General features: G+C 46.6%; 1 protein-coding gene across 2 annotated transcripts in view; it reads left to right on the top strand.

The window, feature by feature from the left end:
• MOCS1 (molybdenum cofactor synthesis 1) overlaps positions 1 to 24,851 on the top strand; it is a 287,072-nt gene that overhangs the window by 165,786 nt on the left and 96,435 nt on the right. For both annotated transcript variants that reach the window (XM_086925881.1, XM_086925882.1), the window contains exon 6: positions 23,112 to 23,223. In XM_086925881.1, the coding sequence (XP_086782007.1) occupies positions 23,112 to 23,223 (112 nt within the window). The remainder of the gene's footprint in view (positions 1 to 23,111; positions 23,224 to 24,851) is intronic.

Here is a 24,851-nt window from a genome sequence, read left to right on the forward strand (position 1 = left end):
TTGGGCGCCAACTGAAGAACCGGGTTTTAGAACCCAGCAGCGCCAGGAAAACGCTTGAAGTCTTCGGATTCCCCTGCCTCGGCAAACAGAGGCACGGGACACTTCTTGATGACGTCAAAGACCAAAGTTTATTGGCTGCAACCAGGAACAGAGGTCTCCGAAGCACAACACAGGTGGTTTGCTAGAGACTGCACAATTTCAATGCGCAGAGCATGGTCTTTTATGCCAAAAATCACATTCCAAAGTAGCATCGATTACACACAAACTGGCCAATGGCAATGTGACATTTCAAAAGTAGCGCATGACGACAATCCCATTTTCCGTTGTCCAGCCCACCAGAAATGACCAAGCAAAATCCAATATCCTGTTTGATCAGGCCGGACAAAACGCATCATAAAACCTCAACCCAAATCAGTGATTATGTCGTAAAGGAAGGAGCAGAAACAGATTGGAAGCAAGATAGAGAGTTGGGTGCAGTGTACTATAAACTTCGGCATGTCCTGCTCTTTGATCTTTATCTGACCAGCTGCTTAACAAGGAACTGGCTCAGCGAGGTCAGCCTCGGGCAAGGGAGTCAGTTCGGCCAGGTCATACAGAAGTCAGCAAAGGTGTACGTGTCCCAAGGACTCGCTCGGCCGCAGTCATCGGCCTATGTGAGGGCAACCACACAAAATGGCTGCCATACACAAAATGGAACCCGAGGGTTCAAACGGAATCCCTGAATACGTAGTGTTCCCATTGATCGATTATGACGAAAACACTCGTACACACCGCACTCGTGATTTGTGGTCCGCTGATACCAAAATCGTCTATTTCCGACCACCTTTATAGAACGGGTTCGGAACCACCAAACCTCAGACCCTCAAACTACGGAACTACAGTACTGCATTAGGTACTGCCATATTGACCACTGAGGGAGGTAAATTAGTGCTTACTGTTGCGCAGTCATTGCACCCGGAATCATTCACCCCGGTACGGCAGGCTCAGGAGGAGAAGGAGACCAGAATCAGTTCGCTTGTTAAAGCCAAAAACAAGAAGGGAAGGAGAAACGGTGGTGGGGCACAGGGGGCCATAAAGACTAAGACTATGACTGAGCTTAAGAATGTTAGTGCAGGCTCAAGTGTTAGTTCATCGCAGGTAAACAAAGGTGAGGATGAGGAGAATATACTTTTGAATAAACCCTCTGACCTAAAGAGAATTGCCAATTTTTCCACTTTTTAACACGAGGAGGTAAAAGGGAGGAGTATCAAAGCAGGGAGGACAAAAAGCCATCTCACAGACACAAGACTTAAGATTACTCCATCCCTGCGGTCCTACTTTAAAGTTCAACCATTAGTATTAGACATCGCTGAGCAAGGAGACGCTTTGAGAAGGCGCCAAAAAGGATAGTTAAAACCCCCTCCAGGCTCGGAAAAGATGGACACTGAGGTAAACCCTCTATAGAGGGGCAGACTTCCTTTGAAATGGTAGTTGCAACAGCCCCGATAGCACTAAATACAGCTTTGGGTAAGATTTCTCCACAATTGGCTACTCTAGTTTGCTTGACCACGAGCATGATCACGTCTGATAACTAAACCGTAGAAAGCCGGAAAATCGTTGAGGAGCAGGGAATTGGGGGGTCTTCAGTGGCTTCTCGGGAAGCTCTCTTCTCCTCCTTCTCAGTGGACATAAAGAGGGGTTTCTCTGTGTCTGAGGCCAACCAGGGGGAGATCCGACTCTTTTGCGAAATGATAGACAAGAAAATTGATCTTCTAACTCCAGGACAGTAGTTTTGGAAAACTCTGTTGGAGAATTTAGGGATAAGTTGGTGGTGGCTAAAACAGATCTTTCCATGCTTAAGAAAGAGGAGACAATACTCCGCGACCGGCTGGAGGTGCTAGAAAATAATTCACAGAGGAACAACTTGTGTGTCCTGAATGTACCAGAAGGGAGTGAAGGAGAAGATATTAAGTACTTCATTGCTACCCTTATGAAGTAATCTGTCCAGATCGAACAATCGGTGGAAGAACTGAAGAATGATATTCAGAGGATCCACCGGAAACTTTTCGGAAACATCCCAATCGGTCAAAGCCGAGAATTTAAAAAATACATTTCCTAAAGTTTTCCTTGACGGAAAAGATACTCAATTGCGCTTTAAAACAAAAGTCCTTGAAACCTAGAGACTTTGCCTACGAGATCCGCTCGGACCTGGCCTGAATAACCTTGGACAGACCATGGGAGCTGGGCAGAAAAATGGTGGATTTTAAAAGGCGTGGTTGCACAGTTAAAATTTCCTGCACATCTGAAAGTTATGTTCAATAACAAGATGTATAATATTAACACAGTGCAGGTGGCAGATGAACTGCTTGAAAATCTTAGTCTCAGCCACAAAGTAGTTTAGTAATAGCTTAGTCATAGGTCTGCACATATGCTTCCTCTTTCTTGCTATTCATTTTTTACTTTTTTAGGGTTAGACTCAATATAGGCTATTCATGATACTTGATTATAAAGAAACATCTACGATATAATCCCAAACTAATCACAATTTAGTAAAATTTAAGATTATCCTTCGGAATTGCACTTTAGCCTAATATATAAGTAAGGAGGGGATAGGGCGGGCTGCCCCGGTAGGCAGAAACTGGACTATTAGTCCAGATAAATGGGGGTAGGGTCAGCCGCGGCCCGTGGAGGGAGTTCCGGTGGGGCAGAAAGGCGGGGTGGGGGAGGGGCAAGGTGAGGGGTGCTAAAAACCGGAATATGGATAATTGGAGGTAAGTAAACAATTTAATTAATAACACAAATTTCGTAGCGCGCGCTGCATCGCATTTTGTGATGCACAGCGCGCTACAAAATAATTTGTTTTATTTCTCCCACCTTTCTCCCTCCACGGGCCTTGGCTGGGTAGGGTTTTCCAGGTGTGGGCTAAGGAAGGGGGGGGGGGGATTGGAGGGGGGAGCACAGGGTGTGGAGCATTCAGGGGAATATTTTTTTAAAAATCTGCTCATGCGCCTTTTAGCTGCATTTATTTATATTGGTTACTTTTGTTCTGGACCGGTCACCATGGTGTATTTAAGCCTCTGTTTAGAATATTAATGGCCTACGAGGGTAAAAATGTTGCAGTATCTCAAAGAGTCTCCTGCGCAGATTATTATATTGCACGAAACACATCTTTTAAGAGGGGAATTGGTTGAGATCTTTAGTAAATTAAAATGGGTGGAACATCCAATTGGCACTAACCAGAGTGCCAATATCAGAGGGGTAGCCATCGTGGTTAAAAAGCAAGTCAATGCTTGTGTTTTAGAATCAATGAGTGACCCAGGGGACAGGTGGGTTATTGCAAAACTATCTATTCAAGGTTCCCTTCTTACAGTAATAGGCTGCTATGGTCCCAACCAGGACGATCCCTCCTCCATGAAAACCATTTTTTCAAATTTGTTGGAATTTCCAGAGCCCATGAACATGGCGGGTGACTTTAACCTAGCTTTAGACCCCTAGTTAGATAAATCCCCTAATAGTAGAGCGAATGTACTGTCCAAATCACTGACATATCTTCAAACCACGATGACACAGACAGGTTTGTGCGACGTATGAAGGGAAAGGTCAGGCGCCTAGTTGGGTGTATCCTTTTATAACCACAAGTATGGCCTTAAGTCAAGGATAGACTATATTCTGGCTAGTCCCGATCTTAGGGGCAAGCTCAAGAATATAGGCTATCTGACACCCCACCTGTCTGATCATGCGGCTGTTTTGATGGACTTATGTTTGGCAGCGGGTGAACAATTAAGGAAATGGACGTTTGATCGTGTATTACTTCTAGACGATTCCGAGGTTAAATATCTGTCTCAAGAAACAGAGTGCTTTTTCAAGTTGAATGTTGGTTCTGCTGAGATTTCAATGGTCCGGGATGCCTGGAAGGCATTCTTGAGGGGTATAGTCCCAAGTAGGGTATGCCACAAGAATAGGCAATATAGAGAAGAGGTGACACAAACCGAGTCTGCGATGAAGGCACTAGAGCTTAGGTTGAATAGGGAGATTGTCACTGAGAAGCGACAGGAACACCTGCTAGAATTACAAACCTTGAAAGACCAGCTAGATGCCACCATTCAGCTCAGGATCACAAAAAGATGGGCAGCCAGTAAGATAGTTCAAGTTCAAGTTCAGAAATTTGTATAGCGCACTACTCACCCAGAGGGTCTCAAGGCGCTTGGGGGAGGGTGTGTGCATTACTTATCGAATAGCCAGGTTTTAAGCTGCTTTCTGAAGGAGAGGTGGTTCTGTGTAAGGCGGAGGTGAGTGGGGAGAGAATTCCAGGTTTTGGCCGTTAAGTAGGAGAAGGACCTTCCTCCCATGGTGGATCTATGGATGCGCGGAATTGCGGCGAGGGCTTGATTGGATGATCGTAGTTGGCGGGTGGGTGTGTAGAAGGACAGTCGTGTGTTAAGGCATTCGGGTCCTAGGCGGTAGAGGGCCTTGTGTGCATGGGTGAGGAGACGGAACGTTATTCTCTTGTTGACGGGGAGCCAGTGGAGGTCTTTCAGGTGACTGGTAATGTGAGCTTGACGGGGGATGTCCAATATGAGTCTGGCTGAGGCGTTTTGGATGCGTTGGAGTTTTTTCTGTAGTTTGGCTGTGGTTCCGGCGTAGAGGGTGTTTCCATAGTCCAGACGGCTAGTGACCAGTGCGGGGGTGACAGTCTTTCTTGTTTCGGTGGGGATCCAACGGAATATTTTTTTGAGCATGCGAAGGACGTTGAAGCATGAGGATGAGACGGCGTTGACTTGTCTGGTCATCGAGAGGGAGGAGTCTAGGATGAAGCCCAGGTTACGTGCGTGGTCTGTAGGTATGGGTGCTGTACCCAGGGCCGGTGGCCACCATGAGTCGTCCCAGGCAGAGGGGGATGATCCTAGGATGAGGACTTCCGTTTTGTCCGAGTTTAGTTTTAAACGGCTGTTCTTCATCCATTCGGCTACCACTTTCATTCCTTCGTGAAGATTGGTTTTGGCGGTGTTAGGGTCTTTGGTGAGGGAGGGGATCAGCTGGGTGTCGTCTGCGTAGGAGATGATGTTGAGGTTGTGTTGTCGCGCGATGGGACTCATGTAAACGTTGAAGAGGGTGGGACTGAGTGATGATCCTTGTGGTACTCCGCAGATGACTTCGGTGGCCTCTGATTTAAATGGGGGAGGCGGACTCTCTGGGTTCTCCCGGCGAGGAACGAGATGATCCAGTCCAAAGCTTTTCCTTTTATTCCGACGTTGCTGAGGCGTTGTATGAGGGTGCTATGACAGACTGTGTCGAAGGCGGCGGAGAGGTCAAGTAGGATGAGGGCAACTGTTTCTCCGTTGTCCAGTAGCGTTCGGATGTCGTCTGTAGCTGCGATGAGGGCGGTTTCAGTGCAATGTTTGGCTCGGAAGCCGGACTGTGAGGTGTCGAGGAAATTGTTGGATTCAAGGAAGGCGGCGAGCTGATTAACGGCTTTTCTCTATGACTTTGGCAGGGAATGGGAGGAGCGAGATGGGGCGGTAGTTCTTAAGTTCAGAGGGGTCTGCTGTGGGTTTCTTCAGAAGGGCGCTGAGTTCGGCGTGTTTCCAGCTTTCTGGGAAGGTAGCGGAGTTGAAGGAACAGTTGATGACATCGCGGAGATGGGTGTGATAATGGAGTCTGCTTTGTTGAAAATGTGGTGGGGACATGGGTCGGTTGGCGATCCTGAGTGGATGGAGTTCATCAGGCGGATGGTGTCTTCAGTAGCGATTGGGTTCCAGGCGCAAAGGTTATGAGAGTTCTGTTTTGGTTCGGAGGTGGGTGGAGTGGACTGTTCTCCGGACTGGTTTTCAAAGCTGTTATGTATGTCGGCGATTTTGTTGTGGAAGAAAGAGGATAAAGAGTCGCAGAGGTCTTGGGAGAGAGTGATGCCGTTTGTGCCGGCAGTGGGGTTGGTGAATTCTTTGACGATGTTGAATAGTTCCTTGCTGTTGTGGGCGTTGTTGTCAAGTCGATCCTTGAATGCTGATTTCTTGGTGGATCGGATCAATTGGTGGTGTTTGCGGGTGGTGGCCTTGAAGGTGGTCAGGTTGTCAGTGGTTGGGTTTTTTCTCCAGGTTTTCTTGAGAGTACGACATAACTCCTTGGATTTCTTAAGGTCATCGTTGAACCAGGGGGCCTTTTTGCTACCTTGTTTGATCTGGTGGTTTTTCAAGGGTGCTAGTTCGTCAGCGCTGTGGGTGATCCATTGTGTGAGTTTGGTGGCAGCTTGGTTTGGGTCCGATGATATGGCAGGAGGGTTTTGGTTAAGTGATGTGAAGCGTTGGTCGGTGGTGATTTTGTTCCAGTTTCTTCGACGAACAGGTTGTGGGTAAAGGTCTTTTTGTAGTTGAAGTGAACGCAGCTGTGGTCCGTCCAATGGAGAGCTGTGGTGTGATCGAAGGAGATGTGTTTGCTGGAGGTGAAGATGGGGTCGAGCGTGTGTCCGGCAAGGTGGGTGGGGGTGTTAACAAGTTGTTTGAGTCCGAGATTGGCCAGGTTGTCCAGAAGGGTGGTGGTGTTGCTGTCGTTGTTCTTTTCCAGGTGGAAGTTGAGGTCTCCCAGTAGAATGTAGTTCTCGGAGTTGAGGGCATGTGGGCTGATGAAGTCAGTGATGTCTTCGTTGAATTGTGTGCGGTTCCTGGCGGTCTATAGATGAGGGTGCCTCCAAGTGTGGTCCTGGGGTCGGTGTGGATCTGGAAGTGGAGGTGTTCGGCAGTAGCGAGGTTATCGTCGGAGCTGGTCGTGATTCGGATGGTGTTCTTATGGACGATGGCGATGCCTCCTCCTGTTTGGTTGGTGCGGTCTTTTCGGAAGATGGCCCACTTTGAATACGGAGAGGGAGCCAGTAAACTCTGGCATGGAAGGCTAAGTCGGATAGGACACGCAACTTGATAAAAGGGATTGATAGCGAGGATAATCCCTCTTCAACATCTACTGACGAAGAAATTGGAGGCTTTTTTAGCCTTTTTTCAGATGTTATATAAGGAGGATAACGAATTAGATAAAACATATGCAAAGGAATGGTTAAGAAAATGCACGCTAGCCTCCTTAAACTCCTCCCAGTGAGAGAATCTGGAGTAGGACATATCCCAGCAGGAGGTTAGGAAGGCCATTGCCGCTTGCAAGAGAAGTAAGGCAGCTGGGCCCGATAGGCTTCCAGCGGAATTGTATAGATCTCTGGGAGAGGCAGTAATACCCATTATGACGGTACTCTTCAATAACATACTATCTGAAGGTACTAGACCCCCTGTTTCATGGGGTGAAGCCACCATTTCATTACTTTTGAAAGCAGTAAAGAATCTGGCAAGTTGTGGGTCCTATCGGCCAATTTTCTTCCTAAATACAGACTATAAAGTATTTACAAGGATCCTGGCAGATAGGTTGGGAGCAGCAGCTGACACTGTTACATCCAGATCGGAAGTGTTTCGTAAGGGGTAGAAACCTATCTGACCTAACTCATGATTTTATAGGTGCAATTGACCTGGCTTCCACCTTTTCTTTACCCTTGGCAGCAATGATCCTAATGAAGCAGCCACAGAATATACGAGTTGACTTACTCAGACCCTAAACAAACTGGCACCTACCAGAACTAGTTCAAAAAATTGGAATACCCCGTCGGCACCCTGGTACTCAGAAGAATTAAGAATGCAGAGACAACTCTGTCGTAACAAAGAAAGACATTGGAGGAAAACCTACTCCAATCAAGATAAGGAACATTACAAGAGAGAAATGTCTATATACAAGTCCCTCATTCTTCGTGCCAAAACTTCCTATTACTCGTTGCAAATTGAGCAGGCCAAGAATTCAAACAAAGAACTCTACAAAGTAGTAACTAAATTATCACATCTACCTCCACAAACTACTCCCAAACCTACCCAGGCATTCTGTAATAACTTAGCTTCATTTTTCTATGATAAGGTAAATAACATCTATGCCAAATTCTCACAAGATACTCAGTCAGACCCCTGTGCTAACCCCGCCCCCATCAATCATCCCACCTTTTCACAATTTCACAAAGTCAACCCTATTCAAGTTGCTGAAACCATGAAAAGCATCAAATCAGGATCAGCCAAGGACCCATGTCCAGTCTCCATTCTCCTTCCCATCTCAGATCTCATTGCACTCCAACTTACTAACACGTTCAACATCATGTTTAGCACTGGAGTCTACCCCGCAATCTGGAAGGATACGATTCTCAAACCCCTTCTCAAAAAATCCCATCTTGACCCGGAGGACACCAATAACTATCGTCCAATAGCCAGTCTGCCATTTCCAGCAAAAGCAGTCGAAAAATTGATGAATTCCCAACTGTCACAATATATAGAACAACACTCTCTATTGGACGATAGTCAATTTGGCTTCCGTAAATTTCATAGTACTGAGACGGCACTCATCAAATCCACCGATGAGATTAGGAAAGCACTTGATCAGGGAGGAGCTGCGGTCCTCATTTTGCTGGATCTTTCCGCGGCGTTTGACACGGTCGATCACAACATCTTGATCGACCGTGTCAATGCCATTGGCATCCAAGCCAAAGCTAAAGATCTCATAAGATCCTTCCTAACAGGCCGTACTCAGACAGTTCAGCTAGACACATTTTCATCACAACAACTGACCTTACCCTGTGGTGTTCCTCAAGGCTCGTCCCTTAGTCCAACCCTATTTAATATCTACGTCACTGATCTGGCAAGGGTAATCAAGGACTGGGGGATGAGCCTAACATCCTACGCGGACGACACCCAGCTGGTTCTCACCATCAAAGACCACGGGGAACAAATAGCTGCAAGTTTCCAACAGGGCATGCTAGCCATCAGTCATTGGATGTCAGCTAACTGTCTTAAACTAAACTCCAACTTGACTGTGGCCATTTTCCAAGATGCAGGAAAAACGCCTTTGGAGATTGCTTGATTCATGATGTCAAGAAAAGGGGCAGCAGGACCTCTTTACACTCCTTCAGGGTTTTTAAGGGACAGGGGTCGAGAGGGGTCGAGAGGGGAACCAGATTTAAGTTTGTCAAGAAGTTGACAGAGGAGCTCAAAAGTCAGAGGAGGAAAATTTGTCAGCTTGTTGCGGGGCAGGGACGTTGATTCCTGAGGGGGGGGGGGGGGGAGTTGCTGGAAGAAAGGAATCATTAGAGTTGCGGTTGGACTCTTCTAGAGCTGTGTATATATCCCTGATTTTGGTATGGAAGAAAGTGGAAATCTGGTTGCACAGCTCTTGGGATGGGACAATAGGGTCGGGGAGGAGAGTCATGGATAGGTTATCCACAATTTTAAATAGCTCTCTGGGTGATCTGAGGGTAGCAGTAAGGTTGGTGAAGTACGACATTTTTTCTGCTAGAACTGCAGCCTTATATCTTTTGAGCATGCCCTTGTGTTTGGTTCTTTCGTTAGGGTCAAGCTGAGACCTCTAGAGCCTTTCTTGCCTCCTACAGTCCTGTCTGAGCAGTCTGAGGGAGTCGATGAACCAGGGGGCAGAGGGACGCTTTCTAGCCGAGTAGTGGAGTCTAGCCGGTGCCAGAGTATCAATGGCCTTAGAAATGGAGTTGGAGAGCTCAAGGGAGGCCATGTCTATGTCTGGTATAGATGAGAGATTCAGATTAGCGATGAGCTGACTTAGAGCTTCGTTATTCAGGCCCTTATAGTTCCTTTTGGAGACCTGGTGACTGGTGGACTCATGGGGAAAGGTCGAGGGGCAAAAAGTAAGCTTGAGGGGGACTGCCATGTGCCATATGAATTCATTTGCCTGGGCATATAAAGCTACAAGGATAGTGTGCAAGAAGCGAAGGCGCATAAGGTAGAAGGGGGCCTTACGCTCCCCGACCTTCAGTATTATGCCTGGGCCTTTCAATTATCGCACTCTAGGATGTTAAAATCCCCAGATGATTCAGAAGTAGGTGTTATGTTTTTGGCCATGCTGAAGGGGTGGGACTGCCTCTTGAGGGTTTCCTTTTTAAATTTGGCGACCAAAAGTACTTTAAGAAGATTAGGTTGAAAATTCTTTTGGCTGCATCCCGGATATGTTAGCTACATTTTTGTTATGTTAGCTACATTTATTTTGCGCGCAGCTGCTCCAGCGAAGGAGCGTCCTGGCGCATGGAAAAGGTGAACATAACACAACGCAAGGAAAAGAGTGAGAGTCAACATAAAAAGTTTAAAACAGGTAGGTTTTCACGGCCCTGCGAAATGCTAGTAGATCCTCTAAAAGGCGGATTTCCAAAGGAAGAGAATTCCAGAGAGCCGCAGCTCTCACACGGAAGGAGCGCCCGCCCATCCGGCTAAGCCTGAAACGCGGGGTAACCGCAAGGGATTGACCAAGAGATCTGAGGGAGCGAGTCGGGACATAAGGGGATAGGAGGTTAATGAGGATCTCAGGTGCCGATCCTTTTAAAATTTTAAAAGCGAGGCTGAGTACCTTAAAATGGATTCGGCTTTTCACTGGTAACCAGTGTAGGGACCGCAGAGTATTGGACGTGGGACAGGACCTCGGCAGGCCCACCACTGCTCTCGCAGCCGCGTTCTGGACGCGCTGCAAGCGGACGATCTCAGCTTGGTTAGCTCCCAGCAGGAGCGAACTGGCGTAGTCCAGCCGGGAGATGATCGTCGCTTGGATGACCAACTGTCTCGTCGGGGCATCGAAAAATTTAAGCACCGGCCTCAGTCCGCGCAGAACACCAAAGCAGCATGCTGCCACTCTCTTAGTGTGGGTGGTAAAACATAAGGTGTGGTCGAGCCATACTCCCAGGTTTCTGAGCTCCATCACCGGTATGGGGGCAGGCCCGAGCTCCTGTGGCCACCAATTGTCCCCCCAGCAGTCCGTTCCTCTTCCCACGATCATCACCTCGGTTTTTTTCGCGTTCAGCTGGAGACAGTTGTTATTCATCCAGCTGGCCACCTCTCTCAGCCCGTCTCGGAACCTGGGGGCATCCAGTTCGGCATCCCCGCTGATCGTGACCGCTAGCTGTGTGTCGTCGGCATATGAGACCATAGTAAGGCCCCACTGCCTGGCGACATCAGCCAGCGGCCGCACGTAGAGATTGAAAAGCGTGGGACTCAGCGAGGAGCCCTGGGGAACCCCCAGGTCCAACTGATGGAATTTGGACTGAAAAGGAGGGGTGGCAACGCAGAAGGAGCGATCGCTGAGGAAGGAACGGAACCACTGCAGAGCGGGGCCACAAATGCCAATGTTCTCCAGGCGGTGTAGGAGGATGCGATGGGACACTGTGTCAAAGGCAGCGCTAAGATCTAATAAAATAAGCGCTGCCGTTTGACCTGCATCCAACACACTCCGCAGATGTTCCACCATTGCCAGAAGGGCGGTCTCCGTGCTGTGCCCAGCACGGAACCCATTCTGCGTAGGATCGAGGACATTGGCCAGGGCCAGATGCTCAGATAAGGCTAGGTTAACATGGGCCTCCATGACTTTGGCCGGCCAGGGAAGCAATGAGATCGGGCGATAGTTTTCCGGTTTTAGAGGATCCAATGATGGTTTTTTCAGGATCGGGGAAACCACCGCCTGCTTCCACTTGGCAGGAACAGTGCCTGAAGTCAGGGAAAGATTGATTAATGAACACACTACCGTGCGCCCCTGAAAAGACGGATCTCTGAAGAGAGCAGGTCTGAGTGGGTCCGCCGGAGAGCCGGACTTGACACGTTGTGCCAGCTTGACAAACCCATCCCAAGAGAGAGTAGGGAGAGAATGTAATACCGGGCGGCTGCAGAGGTCGTTCCGAGGAGAAAGTGGTAATGTCGTGCTGGGAAATGACAGATAGATGTTCTTAACTTTCTCCAAAAAGAAAGCAGCCAAAATCTCACACTGTGAGGTGGAACCATCCACAGGCGGAGCCGCTCTCTTAGCCATCAAATCTTTTAAAGCTTTAAAGATGGTCTTCGAGGGGTTATGGCTATTACGGAATTCCATTGCGTAGAACGCCGCGCGGGCTCTACAAATAGCTCGATGGTAGAGCTTAACAGCGGCCAAGTACGCGTTTTTTTAACGGCATCGTACGCCTTCCGCCACTCCCTTTCTGCCCGCCTACACGAGCCCTTCAGAGCGCGGAGAGCTCTGTCGTACCAAGGGCCCGACTGCCTGGAGCTGGATTTACTTGCAATAACAGGCACCAATCTGTCAAGCGCCTTAGTGATCCAGCTGCAAAATTGGTCGTAGCCCAGACTAGCGTCAGACAGAGGGCCAAGTGGCTCTTCAGCCATGATACAATGAAGATCCTCAAGCCTGAGCTTATTCCAATGCCGCCGCGGAACCCACTTTGGAGGTGGAATAGTAGGGGTTACGGGGAGAGGTAGCCACATGGACACCAAAAAATGGGCAGTCCAACACACTGGAGAAATAGCCGAAACTTGGACATCCGATAAGTTGGTGAAGAATGGGTCCAAGATGTGCCCTGCCACGTGCGTGGGTTGAGTGACAAATTGGGTCAGCTGAAGGGCCTCCATATCCGCCAGGAAACCACTGATGGCCGCAGTCTGTTGGATGTCAAAATGGAGGTTGAGGTCACCTATGATGCAGAAATTAGCGCAATCACTAGCTAGCGTACTCACTGCCTCGGGGAAAGCTCCCCTGAAAGCTACATCGCTGCCAGGAGGGCGGTACACGACCATCCCAGACAGCGTGAACTGAGGACTGATAGTAATCTTAAACAGGGCGCTTTATGTTTCAGAATTAAGCAGCGTACGGGCCTTAACTATTACAGCAGCCTAGCTCCTCTCTGGGACTCTCCGGGGGTTCCAAAATGACTGAAGGATAAGTTAGCCATACCACTTAGAACAGATAGGTTACTGGTATGGAAGGATCTGGCTTCCGAAGGGTCCCTTCTACATTGGGAGTTTTTTCATAACAGGCTAGAGGAGGGTATGTCCAGGTTTAAGTATGTATAGTTGCTGAGCTGGTCACAGAATCTTAAAAATCCGATAGGCATAGGAAATGCTCTTGAGGATCAATTGGTATCAAGGCCTGTTAGGGGAAAGAAGTCTCTTTCTACTATTGGTCCATAGTGAAAACTATTGATGGAGATTTTAAACTGGCAGAAGAATTGTGGGGAGCCTCTATGCCAGATGAGTGTTGGGAGGATGTGTGGCAGACTTCTTTTCATACACTGTTTTCTATTATAAAACCAGCCTGGCTTAGGAGGAACCACTATTTTACTACACATAGGGCTTATTTATCTCCAGCAAGACTTTCAAAAATAGCAAAAGACCCCCCAGTTAGCTGCAAGAAATGTGATTTGGTACATGCCACAGATACATGCCACATATATACGTATGTTCAAAGATTGTTCAGTGATAACAGAATTCAGGGAGAATGTAGTGGTAACTCTAGCCGACATTGTAGGTACCCCAGTCCAAATTTCTCTTGCCTTAATCTTCTTTGGCATAACCAGTGAAGTTGTAGGCCCCGCAAGGGGGTTTTCTTTTTTTTTTTTTTTGGAAACTCCCAGATTGGGTTGAGCCCCGTTTGTCTGCCTAGCTTCCATCTTATATGGGCCCGTTCCAACAGTCGTCGGTCATTTCCTATCAGAGGAGAGTGAGACCACCCCTTTTCTTGGAAAGGGGTATGCGACTTTTGTGGGATTGTCATATACCGGTAGGCGGGCGTTGTTCCCGGGCCCCATGCCAAGTGCCTATGTCTCCTGAAATCGAGTTACGGTATTGAAAATCCACAAAAAAAACTCAAAATTGAGTCAAAACAGCTAGCAAGAGCTTGAAAGTTAAATTGGCCTTTGTTAAAAGACAGATAGGAAACTGGAAAGACCTTGGAGGAAAACTCGACAGCCATCTGAAAGACAATTGTGTAAAGCTGATGTGAAATAATACGACCAGGCTGCACTGAAAGCAAAGACTGCTTTAAAACCAGACCCAGTACCTGCAGGCTAACCAGAAACCAAACCCAATGCCCCAGAGCTATCCAGATCGCAAATTAATTCCACTTTGGAAACGATCTCAATCCGTCAATAAGCCGATCAAGAGAATTATTCAAGATTTTGAGAAGTTCAGACTTCCTTCGGTTAGGTGGCCTTAAGCCATAAGCCTAGCACGTTAATGCACGCTGTGGGGTCAGACGCTGAGCAGGACAGATGTTTTAAGTGGACATGGGGTGGTCCTAGTTGAGGAGGAATAGGTCGACCTGATATTCCAGGGTGAGTATGAGGGACGTGCATCAGTCTACCTTTCTGTTTATTCAGGCTTCATCTGCTGGCCACGTAGTTGTGTGTGGGTAATTAAAATCTCATTGGAAAGGAAAAGAGGCCGAATAGTTCCAAGAAAAGCTTCATCTGTCATCGCTTAAGAAAACAGTGTTTTCTGTGTCTGATGATTAATCTAGTCTGAGTGGCGGCTCCTCCTGCCCCAGTTCTCTGCTGGAGGCCATGTTACTGTATTTGCAGAAATAGCTGAATGCATGGAGAATTAATTACTTCATCTCTGGCTGCCTCGCTTGAGATATTATTTCTGCTTCTCCCATCCTCACAGATTTTGGAGAACGGGCATATTTACCGAAGGTCATCGAAGGCTCTATATTAGTCACTTGTACTACAGGCAAATCAACTTTAAAGGCAAAGCCTCAGTTGGAGGGAAGTATTCCTCTGCAGGTAACTGATGCAGAGACAAAGCCACACTAGGAGGGAAGTAAGAGGTGTGCAGGTGACTGATGCAGAGACAAAGCCGTGCTACGAGAGAAGTATGAGGTATGCAGGTGACTGATGCAGAGACAAAGCCGCGCTAGGAGGGAAGTAAGAGGTGTGCAGGTGACTGATGCAGAGACAAAGCCGCGCTACGAGGGAAGTAAGAGGTATGCAGGTGACTGATGCAGAGACAAAGCCGCGCTGCGAGGGAAGTAAGAGGTATGCAGGTGACTGATGCAGAGACAAAGCCGCGCTACGAGGGAAGTAAGAGGTATGCAGGTGACTGATGCAGAGACAAAGCCGCGCTACGAGAGAAGTAAGAGGTATGCAGGTGACTGATGCAGAGACAAAGCCGCGCTACGAGGGAAGTAAGAGGTATGCTGGTGACTGATGCAGAGACAAAGCCGCGCTACGAGGGAAGTAAGAGGTATGCAGGTGACTGATGCAGAGACAAAGCCGCGCTAGGAGGGAAGTAAGATGTGTGCAGGTGACTGATGCAGAGACAAAGCCGCGCTAGGAGGGAAGTAAGATGTGTGGAGGTGACTGATGCAGAGACAAAGCCGCGCTAGGAGGGAAGTAAGAGGTATGCAGGTGACTGATGCAGAGACAAAGCCGCACTAGGAGGGAAGTAAGCGGTATGCAGGTGACTGATGCAGAGACAAAGCCACGCTAGGAGGGAAGTAAGAAGTGTGCAGGTGACTGATGCAGAGACAAAGCCGCACTAGGAGGGAAGTAAGAGGTGTGCAGGTGACTGATGCAGAGACAAAGCCGCGCTAGGAGGGAAGTAAGAGGTATGCAGGTGACTGATGCAGAGACAAAGCCGCGCTAGGAGGGAAGTAAGAGGTATGCAGGTGACTGATGCAGAGACAAAGCCGCGCTACGAGAGAAGTAAGAGGTATGCAGGTGACTGATGCAGAGACAAAGCCGCGCTACGAGGGAAGTAAGAGGTATGCTGGTGACTGATGCAGAGACAAAGCCGCGCTACGAGGGAAGTAAGAGGTATGCAGGTGACTGATGCAGAGACAAAGCCGCGCTAGGAGGGAAGTAAGAAGTGTGCAGGTGACTGATGCAGAGACAAAGCCGCACTAGGAGGGAAGTAAGAGGTGTGCAGGTGACTGATGCAGAGACAAAGCCGCGCTAGGAGGGAAGTAAGAGGTGTGCAGGTGACTGATGCAGAGACAAAGCCGCACTAGGAGGGAAGTAAGAGGTGTGCAGGTGACTGATGCAGAGACAAAGCCGCGCTAGGAGGGAAGTAAGAGGTGTGCAGGTGACTGATGCAGAGACAAAGCCGCGCTAGGAGGGAAGTAAGAAGTTAGCAGGTGACTGATGCAGAGACAAAGCCGCGCTAGAAGGGAAGTAAGAAGTGTGCAGGTGACAGATGCAGAGACAAAGCCGCGCTAGGAGGGAAGTAAGAAGTGTACAGGTGACTGATGCAGAGACAAAGCCGCGCTAGGAGGGAAGTAAGAGGTATGCAGGTGACTGATGCAGAGACAAAGCCGCACTAGGAGGGAAGTAAGAGGTATGCAGGTGACTGATGCAGAGACAAAGCTGCGCTAGGAGGGAAGTAAGAGGTGTGCAGGTGACTGATGCAGAGACAAAGCCGCGCTACGAGGGAAGTAAGAGGTATGCAGGTGACTCATGCAGAGACAAAGCCGCACTAGGAGGGAAGTAAGAGGTATGCAGGTGACTGATGCAGAGACAAAGCCGCGCTACGAGGGAAGTAAGAGGTATGCAGGTGACTCATGCAGAGACAAAGCCGCACTAGGAGGGAAGTAAGAGGTATGCAGGTGACTGATGCAGAGACAAAGCCGTGCTACGAGAGAAGTATGAGGTATGCAGGTGACTGATGCAGAGACAAAGCCGCGCTACGAGGGAAGTAAGAGGTATGCAGGTGACTCATGCAGAGACAAAGCCGCACTAGGAGGGAAGTAAGAGGTATGCAGGTGACTGATGCAGAGACAAAGCCGTGCTACGAGGGAAGTAAGAGGTATGCAGGTGACTGATGCAGAGACAAAGCCGCGCTACGAGGGAAGTAAGAGGTATGCAGGTGACTCATGCAGAGACAAAGCCGCACTAGGAGGGAAGTAAGAGGTATGCAGGTGACTGATGCAGAGACAAAGCCGCGCTAGGAGGGAAGTAAGAAGTGTGCAGGTGACTGATGCAGAGACAAAGCCACACTAGAAGGGAAGTAAGAGGTGTGCAGGTGACTGATGCAAAGACAAAGTAAGAGTTCTACAGGCGACCGTTGCAAAGATAGTCGCACTCGAGTGAAGTAGTCTTCAACAGATGTCAAATGCCCTACAAGCGGTTTGAAGTCCAACTGGAAGTCCCTGGGGTGGGAGCATTAGAGTCTTTTGACTGGGTTCTCGAGCCAATGCTGTTACAGTCGGCTACTCGCCAATGTCTTAGAAGACAAGAGTGAAAGGACTGTTTCGTAGGTAGAACTGTATCTTTATGGGCCTCTGTCTGAAACAAGTGAAGAGAGAAAAAGCCCAAGAGACTCAGTTATATTGCCAGAATTCAGGCAGTAGATATTAATGTTTCATTCACAAGTGCATGTTTAAGCCATAACATTTAATAATGAAAGCCCTTTTTTGCTATTTAAGCTATGACTCAAGAATGTAAGAGGCTTAACAAGCCAAAATGCTGTGCTAAAGACTTGGGATCTCCCTAGGATGGGGGTAAAAAGGGTGCTGTACTGGTGGCAAAGGATTGAGTTAAGCCCTGTTGGCAGGTTTGTATGGTTGTGTACTGTGTGTTTGTACGTGATCCATGAAAATAACAAACCTGTATGATACCAACTTTGAATAGCCATTTCTCATAACCAGTTTTCTTGATATTTCCACCACCCTTCTTGATACAGCTCCACTGGCTCCTCCAGCTGTCCCGCTCCATCTTCAAAACTAGCTGCATCGTTTATCGATTATCAAGCCATCACAACCTTCACCTCCCGCTGACCATCTCACCAACTCTGGTGGCTCTCATCAGACCCTCAGCTAGGACCCATCATGCTGGAGATAAATGTAAAAAGAAAACCAGGAAATATCGGTGCACAGGGAGGCTAGAGCTATGTCCCTGTTCCCACCCGATTCTCCCCAAACGCTGCTCTAGTTCAAGAAACAGTTCAAGACTCACCTCCTTAAAGAACAATACACCGCAGTGCGTTAACCTTCCACCTTAAAGAACAATACATCACAGAGCATTAACCTCCCCCTTAAAGAACAATACATCGCAGAGCATTAACCCCCGCCTTAAAGAACAATACATCGCAGAACATTAACCCCCGCCTTAATGAACAATACATCGCAGAGCATTAACCTCCGCCTTAACCTTTTGCATGCTGATGACGGCCCCCAGCCGTCATGCACTACAGTGCTCGTGTGCTGATGACAGCTTAGGGCCGTCATGAACCCGCCCACTCAATAAAAGTGCTGCACAGGCGCAGAATCGCTGCAGTATGCAAGGGGTTAAAGAACAATACATCGCAGAGCATAAGCCTCCGTTTTAAAGAACAATACATCACAGTCCATTAACCTTCCGCCTTTAAGAACAATACATCAGAGTGCAGTAACCTCCACCTTAAAGAACAATACATCCCAGTGCATTAACCATCCGCCTCAAAGAACAATAAATCATAGTACATTAACCTTACGCCTTAAAGAACAATACATCACAGTGTATTAACCGTACGCTTTAAAGAACAATACATCACAGTCCATTAACCTTCCGCCTTTAAGAACAATACATCAGAGTGCAGTAACCTCCACCTTAAAGAACAATACATCCCAGTGCATTAACCATCCGCCTCAAAGAACAATAAATCCTAGTACATTAACCTTACGCCTTAAAGAACAATACATCGCAGTGTATTAACCGTACGCTTTAAAGAACAATACATCGCAGTGCATTAACCTTCCACCTTAAAGAATACATCTCAGTTCAGTGCATTAACCTCCACCTTAAAGAACAATACATCGCAGTGCAGTAACCTTCCGCCTTTAGGAACAATACATCGCAGTGCATTAACCTTCCACCTTAAAGAACTATACATCGCAGAGCATTACCTTCCGCCTTAAAGAACAATACATCGCAGAGCATTAACCTTCCACCTTAAAGAACTATACATCGCAGAGCATTACCTTCCGCCTTAAAGAACAATACATCGCAGAGCATTAACCTTCCGCCTTAAAGAACAATACATCACAGTGCATTAACCTTCCACCTTAAAGAACAATACATCGCAGTGCAGTAACCTTCCGCCTAAAAGAACAATACATCGCAGTGCATTAACCTTCCGCCTTAAAGAACAATACATCGCAGTGCAGTAACCTTCCGCCTAAAAGAACAATACATCGCAGTGCATTAACCTTCTGCCTTAAAGAACAATACATCGCAGTGCATTAACGTTCACCTTCAAGAACAATACATCGCAGTGCATTAACGTTCACCTTAAAGAACAATACATCGCAGTGCATTAACCTTCTGCCTTAAAGAACAATACATTGCAGTGCGTTAACCTTCCAGCTTAAAGAACAATACATCACAGTGCATTAACCCTCCGCCTTAAAGAACAATACATCGTAGAGCATTAACCTTCCAGCTTAAAGAACAATACATCGCAGTGCATTAACGTTCACCTTAAAGAACAATACATCGCAGTGCATTAACCTTCTGCCTTAAAGAACAATACATCACAGTGCATTAACTTCCACCTTAAAGAACAATACATCGCAGAGCATTACCGTTCACCTTAAAGAACAATACATGGCAGTGCATTAACGTTCACCTTAAAGAACAATACATCGCAGTGCATTAACCCTCCTCCTTAAAGAACGATACATCCCAGTGCATTAACTTCCACCTTAAAGAACAATACATCGCAGAGCATTACCGTTCACCTTAAAGAACAATACATGGCAGTGCATTAACGTTCACCTTAAAGAACAATACATCGCAGAGCATTAACCTTCTGCCTCAAAGAACAATACATCGCAGAGCATTAACCATCCCTCCTAAAGAACAATACATTGCAGTGCATTAACCTTCTGCCTTAAAGAACAGTACATCACAGTGCATTAACGTTAACCTTAAAGAACAATACATCGCAGTGCATTAACGTTCACCTTAAAGAACAATACATTGCAGTGCAGTAACCTTCCACCTTTAAGAACAATACATCGCAGTGCATTAACCATCCACCTTAAAGAACAATACATTGCAGTGCATTAACCTTCTGCCTCAAAGAACAATACATCACAGTGCATTAACGTTCACCTTAAAGAACAATACATCGCAGTGCATTAACGTTCACCTTAAAGAACAATACATCGCAGTGCATTAACCTTCTGCCTTAAAGAACAATACATCGCAGTGCATTAACCTTCTGCCTTAAAGAACAATGCATCACAGTGCATTAACGTTCACCTTAAAGAACAATACATCGCAGTGCATTAACGTTCACCTTAAAGAACAATACATCGCAGTGCAGAAAACTTCCACCTTAAAGAACAATACCTCGCAGTACATTAACCATCTGCCTTAAAGAACAATATATTGCAGTGCATTAACCATCCCCCTAAAGAACAATACATCGCAGAGCATTAACGTTCACCTTAAAGAACAATACATCGCAGTGCAGTAACCTTCCACCTTAAAGAACAATACATCGCAGTGCATTAACCATCCAACTTAAAGAACAATACATCGCAGTGCAGTAACCTTCCACCTTAAAGAACAATACATCGCAGTGCATTAACCATCCAACTTAAAGAACAATACATCGCAGTGCATTAACCTTCCACCTTAAAGAACAATACATCGCAGTGCATTAACCTTCCGCCTTAAAGAACAATACATCGCAGTGCAGTAACCTTCCGCCTAAAAGATCAATACATCGCAGTGCATTAACCTTCTGCCTTAAAGAACAATACATCGCAGTGCATTAACCTTTCACCTTAAAGAACAATACATAGCAGTGCATTAACGTTCACCTTAAAGAACAATACATCGCAGAACATTAACCATCCCCCCTAAAGAACAATACATCGCAGTGCATTAACCTTCTGCCTTAAAGAACAATACATCACAGTGCAGTAACCTTCTGCCTTAAAGAACAATACATCACAGTGCAGTAACCTTCCGCCTAAAAGAACAATACATCTCAGTGCATTAACCTTCTGCCTTAAAGAACAATACATCGCAGTGCAGTAACCTTCCACCTTAAAGAACAATACATCGCAGTGCAGTAACCTTCCACCTTAAAGAACAATACATCGCAGTGCATTAACCTTCTGCCTTAAAGAACAATACATCGCGGAGCATTAACGTTCACCTTAAAGAACAATATATGGCAGTGCATTAACCTTCCACTCTAAAGAACAATACATCGCAGAGCATTAACGTTCACCTTAAAGAACAATACATAGCATTGTATTAACCTTCCGCCTTAAAGAACAATACATCGCAGTGCAGTAACCTTCCACCTTAAAGAACAATACATCGCAGTGCATTAACGTTCACCTTAAAGAACAATACATCGCAGTGCATTAACCCTCCACAACCAAGCTTTAGCTCTATCCCTGTCTGTGATCCTGTACAGCACTCTACTGCCTTTATTAAGGTTGTGCTGTACAACTATCACAGACATTTATATATTACAATTCACCAAATGTCCGAATCCAATTCAGTGAATGTCTTTTATCTCGAATAATCTATTCTACGAGTTTGTGTTGCCCAACACCCTGAGGACTCTTGGTATTGGTCAACGACAAACTCCTACACTCTTTTGCTGCTCACTGCCCTGTAGGGAGCACAGACGTCCTTATGCTGGTCCTCCATAGGTCATGAAGGATGTAACCTCATGAGTCATTTAGAAAGCTGGGCCACAAGTGACTCCTTGTTTACAAACGGCTGCTGCCTAAGGTGCTTCCTTGCTTTACTTGGCCTGAAGGCAGTGTTTGAGGGCAAACAGAGTTCCGCAACGAGCAGCTGTCCAGCTACCTGTAGGCAGCTCTCCCTTGTCCAATCCCGACTACTAAATTAGAAGCTTTTGCTTGGCTAAATTAGTATGCCTACATCAAAATTGAAAATGTTTGCATTAAGATGCATTGAGTCTATTTACAGAACTCAAAAGCTGTCATTTGGAGAAAATATTTGAATGTGCAAAATATATTCAAAACTTACTCATAGTATTACCTTCGTGCCAGTGGCATTCAAGCTATTGCGAATATATTACCTATGTAAAGGTATTCCAAACTGACAAAGCCTTTTTTACATGACTGTTGGCTACGTTGCCTAATGCACAGAGGTGTTCATGGCTAGTAATCGTGAATGGTGTGGCTACTAATGTAATCTTGTTTGATGCCACTATTACAGCACTAATACTGTTATTAGCCCTGGATATTTTTAATTGGTCATAGGTAGCTCTTATTACAGAAAAGGTTGGAGACCCCTGTGGGTGATAAGAAAGAAAGGGAGTGCATGTGTGTTCTGACTCTTAGTACAGTTTGAGGGGCTGGGGTGGGTGCCTAAAAGTGGCCCCACTATGCTAATAAAACACCTAGTGGAGTAGAGCAGGAGATCCCTTACCTCACAAAGTGAAGAGATGATATAAACATGTCTGAACAACCCAGATGTATTGTCTGACATTCACTCAGCAGATGTGAGCTTCTCACTGGAGTTCATCTAATAGAAAGGACATCCAATATTTATTTTCGAGTTGACTAGGAGAGAAAATGCAGCAATGGCGGTTACAAAGCGGTAGTAATTGGTGTCAATAACTGTTATTACTTAGCCAATGTATGGTTATGAGGTTGATTTACCTAAATTCCAATATTTCCTTTTATGCTGTGAAAATGTAATGCAAAAGAATGAAAATAAAGTCTGAATCAAGAGTGTTTCAACAGTGCAAGCCTAACGCATGAACCTAAGTGGAGTTATCATTTGAAAGGACTGGGCCTAAGGGGTTTCATCATTTGAAAATGGAGGCCATCAAAGTGGTTCATTGTTTGAGATTAGCCATGATCTGCAAGAGCTTGTGTGAAGGTGATTCATTTTGTAAAATGGCTAAGTCTAAATAAATTTTGATAATTTTAAGGGAGTGACCTTTCCAGCCTTTGAACCACATTGTTGAAAGTATTGTTCCTTCCTCCAAGGTACGAGCCTCGCTCTAAAGCACTTGTGTTGAACACGAAGAACACATCCCGTTTATTGGAGGTCTTTTAATAAGTAAAATTGGAGACAGAACAACACAGCTTTTTTTTTCTTTCCAAATTGAAACTGCAGCTCTGATCCCTGCATTCCTCCAGGTTTTACAGCTCTTTGGAGATCATAGCTAAACAGTCTGCCACTTCTGGCTGAATCTTCTGCAAGTTGTGTTTGGCTTCCTAATACAACACGTTGTGAAGCCCTGAATGCGATTAGCTGAGCATGACCTTGTTTTCTTTGGCTTCATGGTGTTTTTTCTAATCCTCTCCAGGTGAACTGTGTGGTAATGAGAGGTCTGAATGAGGACGAGCTTGTGGATTTCGTGGCATTGACGGAAAAGCTGCCCCTGGAGGTTCGCTTCATTGAGTACATGCCGTTTGACGGTGAGTGTTCGGGGGTCACATGATGTCCAGCTGTTTACATTCTTGGAACAGTAGTCCTGAACCACCAGGACCTTCCCCTGGGGTCCTCAGCGAGCATGATTGATCGTCTTCAGGCCATCTGTAGTTTAAGCTGCTTTTGTTACATGCAAACACCAGTGAGCCCTGGCCTTCCCAGACCTCTCTACCTGTACACTAATGCTTGACTTGCGAGGAACCAAGGAAAGTAGGGTGGGTCCTGCGTGGGCACCGCTCTGGAGACCCCCGCTGCCCTGGTACTTTCTGAGCCTGCTTTGGTCACTGTGGGAATAGGGGAATCGGGGTGTTAATCCAGAGCGGGAACCTAGGAAATGGCTACCAAGTCCAAAGAAGGAGCGGTGCATAACCAATCCACCCCTGACCCAGGGAGCTAGCGATGAAAAACAGCAGAACGTTTCCAAGACCCTGTAATTGGAATAAACTACTCCGGTCTTTCATTTCAGAGTATCTCATTGCCTCCGTTAATTTGAACACTTTATTATTAAGGGAAACTTAAACTAGCAAGCTTCTTTATAATGTGCATAGCTGTACCAGTATTCTGTGCATGCAGTGTTTTATCCTACCCCTACCACAACACGCGCCCATTCTCAACAATGACCATCTTTTACTGCACAAGGCAGCTCTCAGTACTGATGGTGCATGTCCTTTACTGCTTTGGGTATTGATTGAAGCCGGGTCTGTGACCGTCCATGAGCCGGAGTCTTAAACTAGGACCTTTACCTTCACTACTGTGAACACTGATGAGTGCAACACTAGATGAAGTGTACCTGTTCAAGACCTTCAAATGCATGCCTGACAGTCCCATTCAGCATGACACCACCTCCCAGCCAGTGAGGCCACAGAATGGTCTGCTTTGTTGCCTTTACAAAGAAACGGTAACCACTTAAAGAAAAGAAGCGCATAGCAATCCAGGGAACGTAACAATACAATTGTCCATGAGTGGTGCTCCAGAAAGAAAACAGGGTTGGTTACCTCAACACCACACGTTTTCCCCTTATTGGGTGGGATTAAACAAAGATACAAAGAATTGCTATTCCAAGCACTCATTAAGTCAATATTAAAGTAGAGAAGAATCCTCCAGTAGTCGTAGTTCCAGTCGACCGCATCTAAAATGTTATTATTCCAAAGAAATCAAAGTTCCAATTCACAAAGAAAATGCACAGCCAACACGTGTTTCTTCTAGCCAGTACAGGGCATTAGACTTCTTCAGGGCTTATCTAGATCTCCACAGACAATGTTCCATCACATTGCACTTACAAGATTATGCCATATTAATCCGAATTTGCCATAAAATCTAATTGTTAAAGCAATTGTAGTAATGTCACCGGATTTCACTGTATCCAATATTCCCCAGCTCTAGCCCCCAGCCCCCGTCATTGTCAGGGTCCCGAGCAGTGTTTGGTGCTGCCTCCTGCTCTCACTCTCTGGGGCCCCCAGCCCCCGCCCTTGTCGGGGTTTCAGAGAGCAGCAGGGTGGGGAAGAGGCCAGGGCAGTAAAGGAAGGCAAGGCAGTCCACATGGACGCAGGGCCCTCTGGGGGGGAGCTCTGCTTTCCATGCCCTAGCCATGTCTCGTTTTGCCAGGGTGTTAGAC

Source organism: Lissotriton vulgaris, chromosome 6 (assembly GCF_964263255.1).
Source record: "Lissotriton vulgaris chromosome 6, aLisVul1.2, whole genome shotgun sequence".
Lineage (NCBI taxonomy): Eukaryota > Metazoa > Chordata > Amphibia > Caudata > Salamandridae > Lissotriton > Lissotriton vulgaris.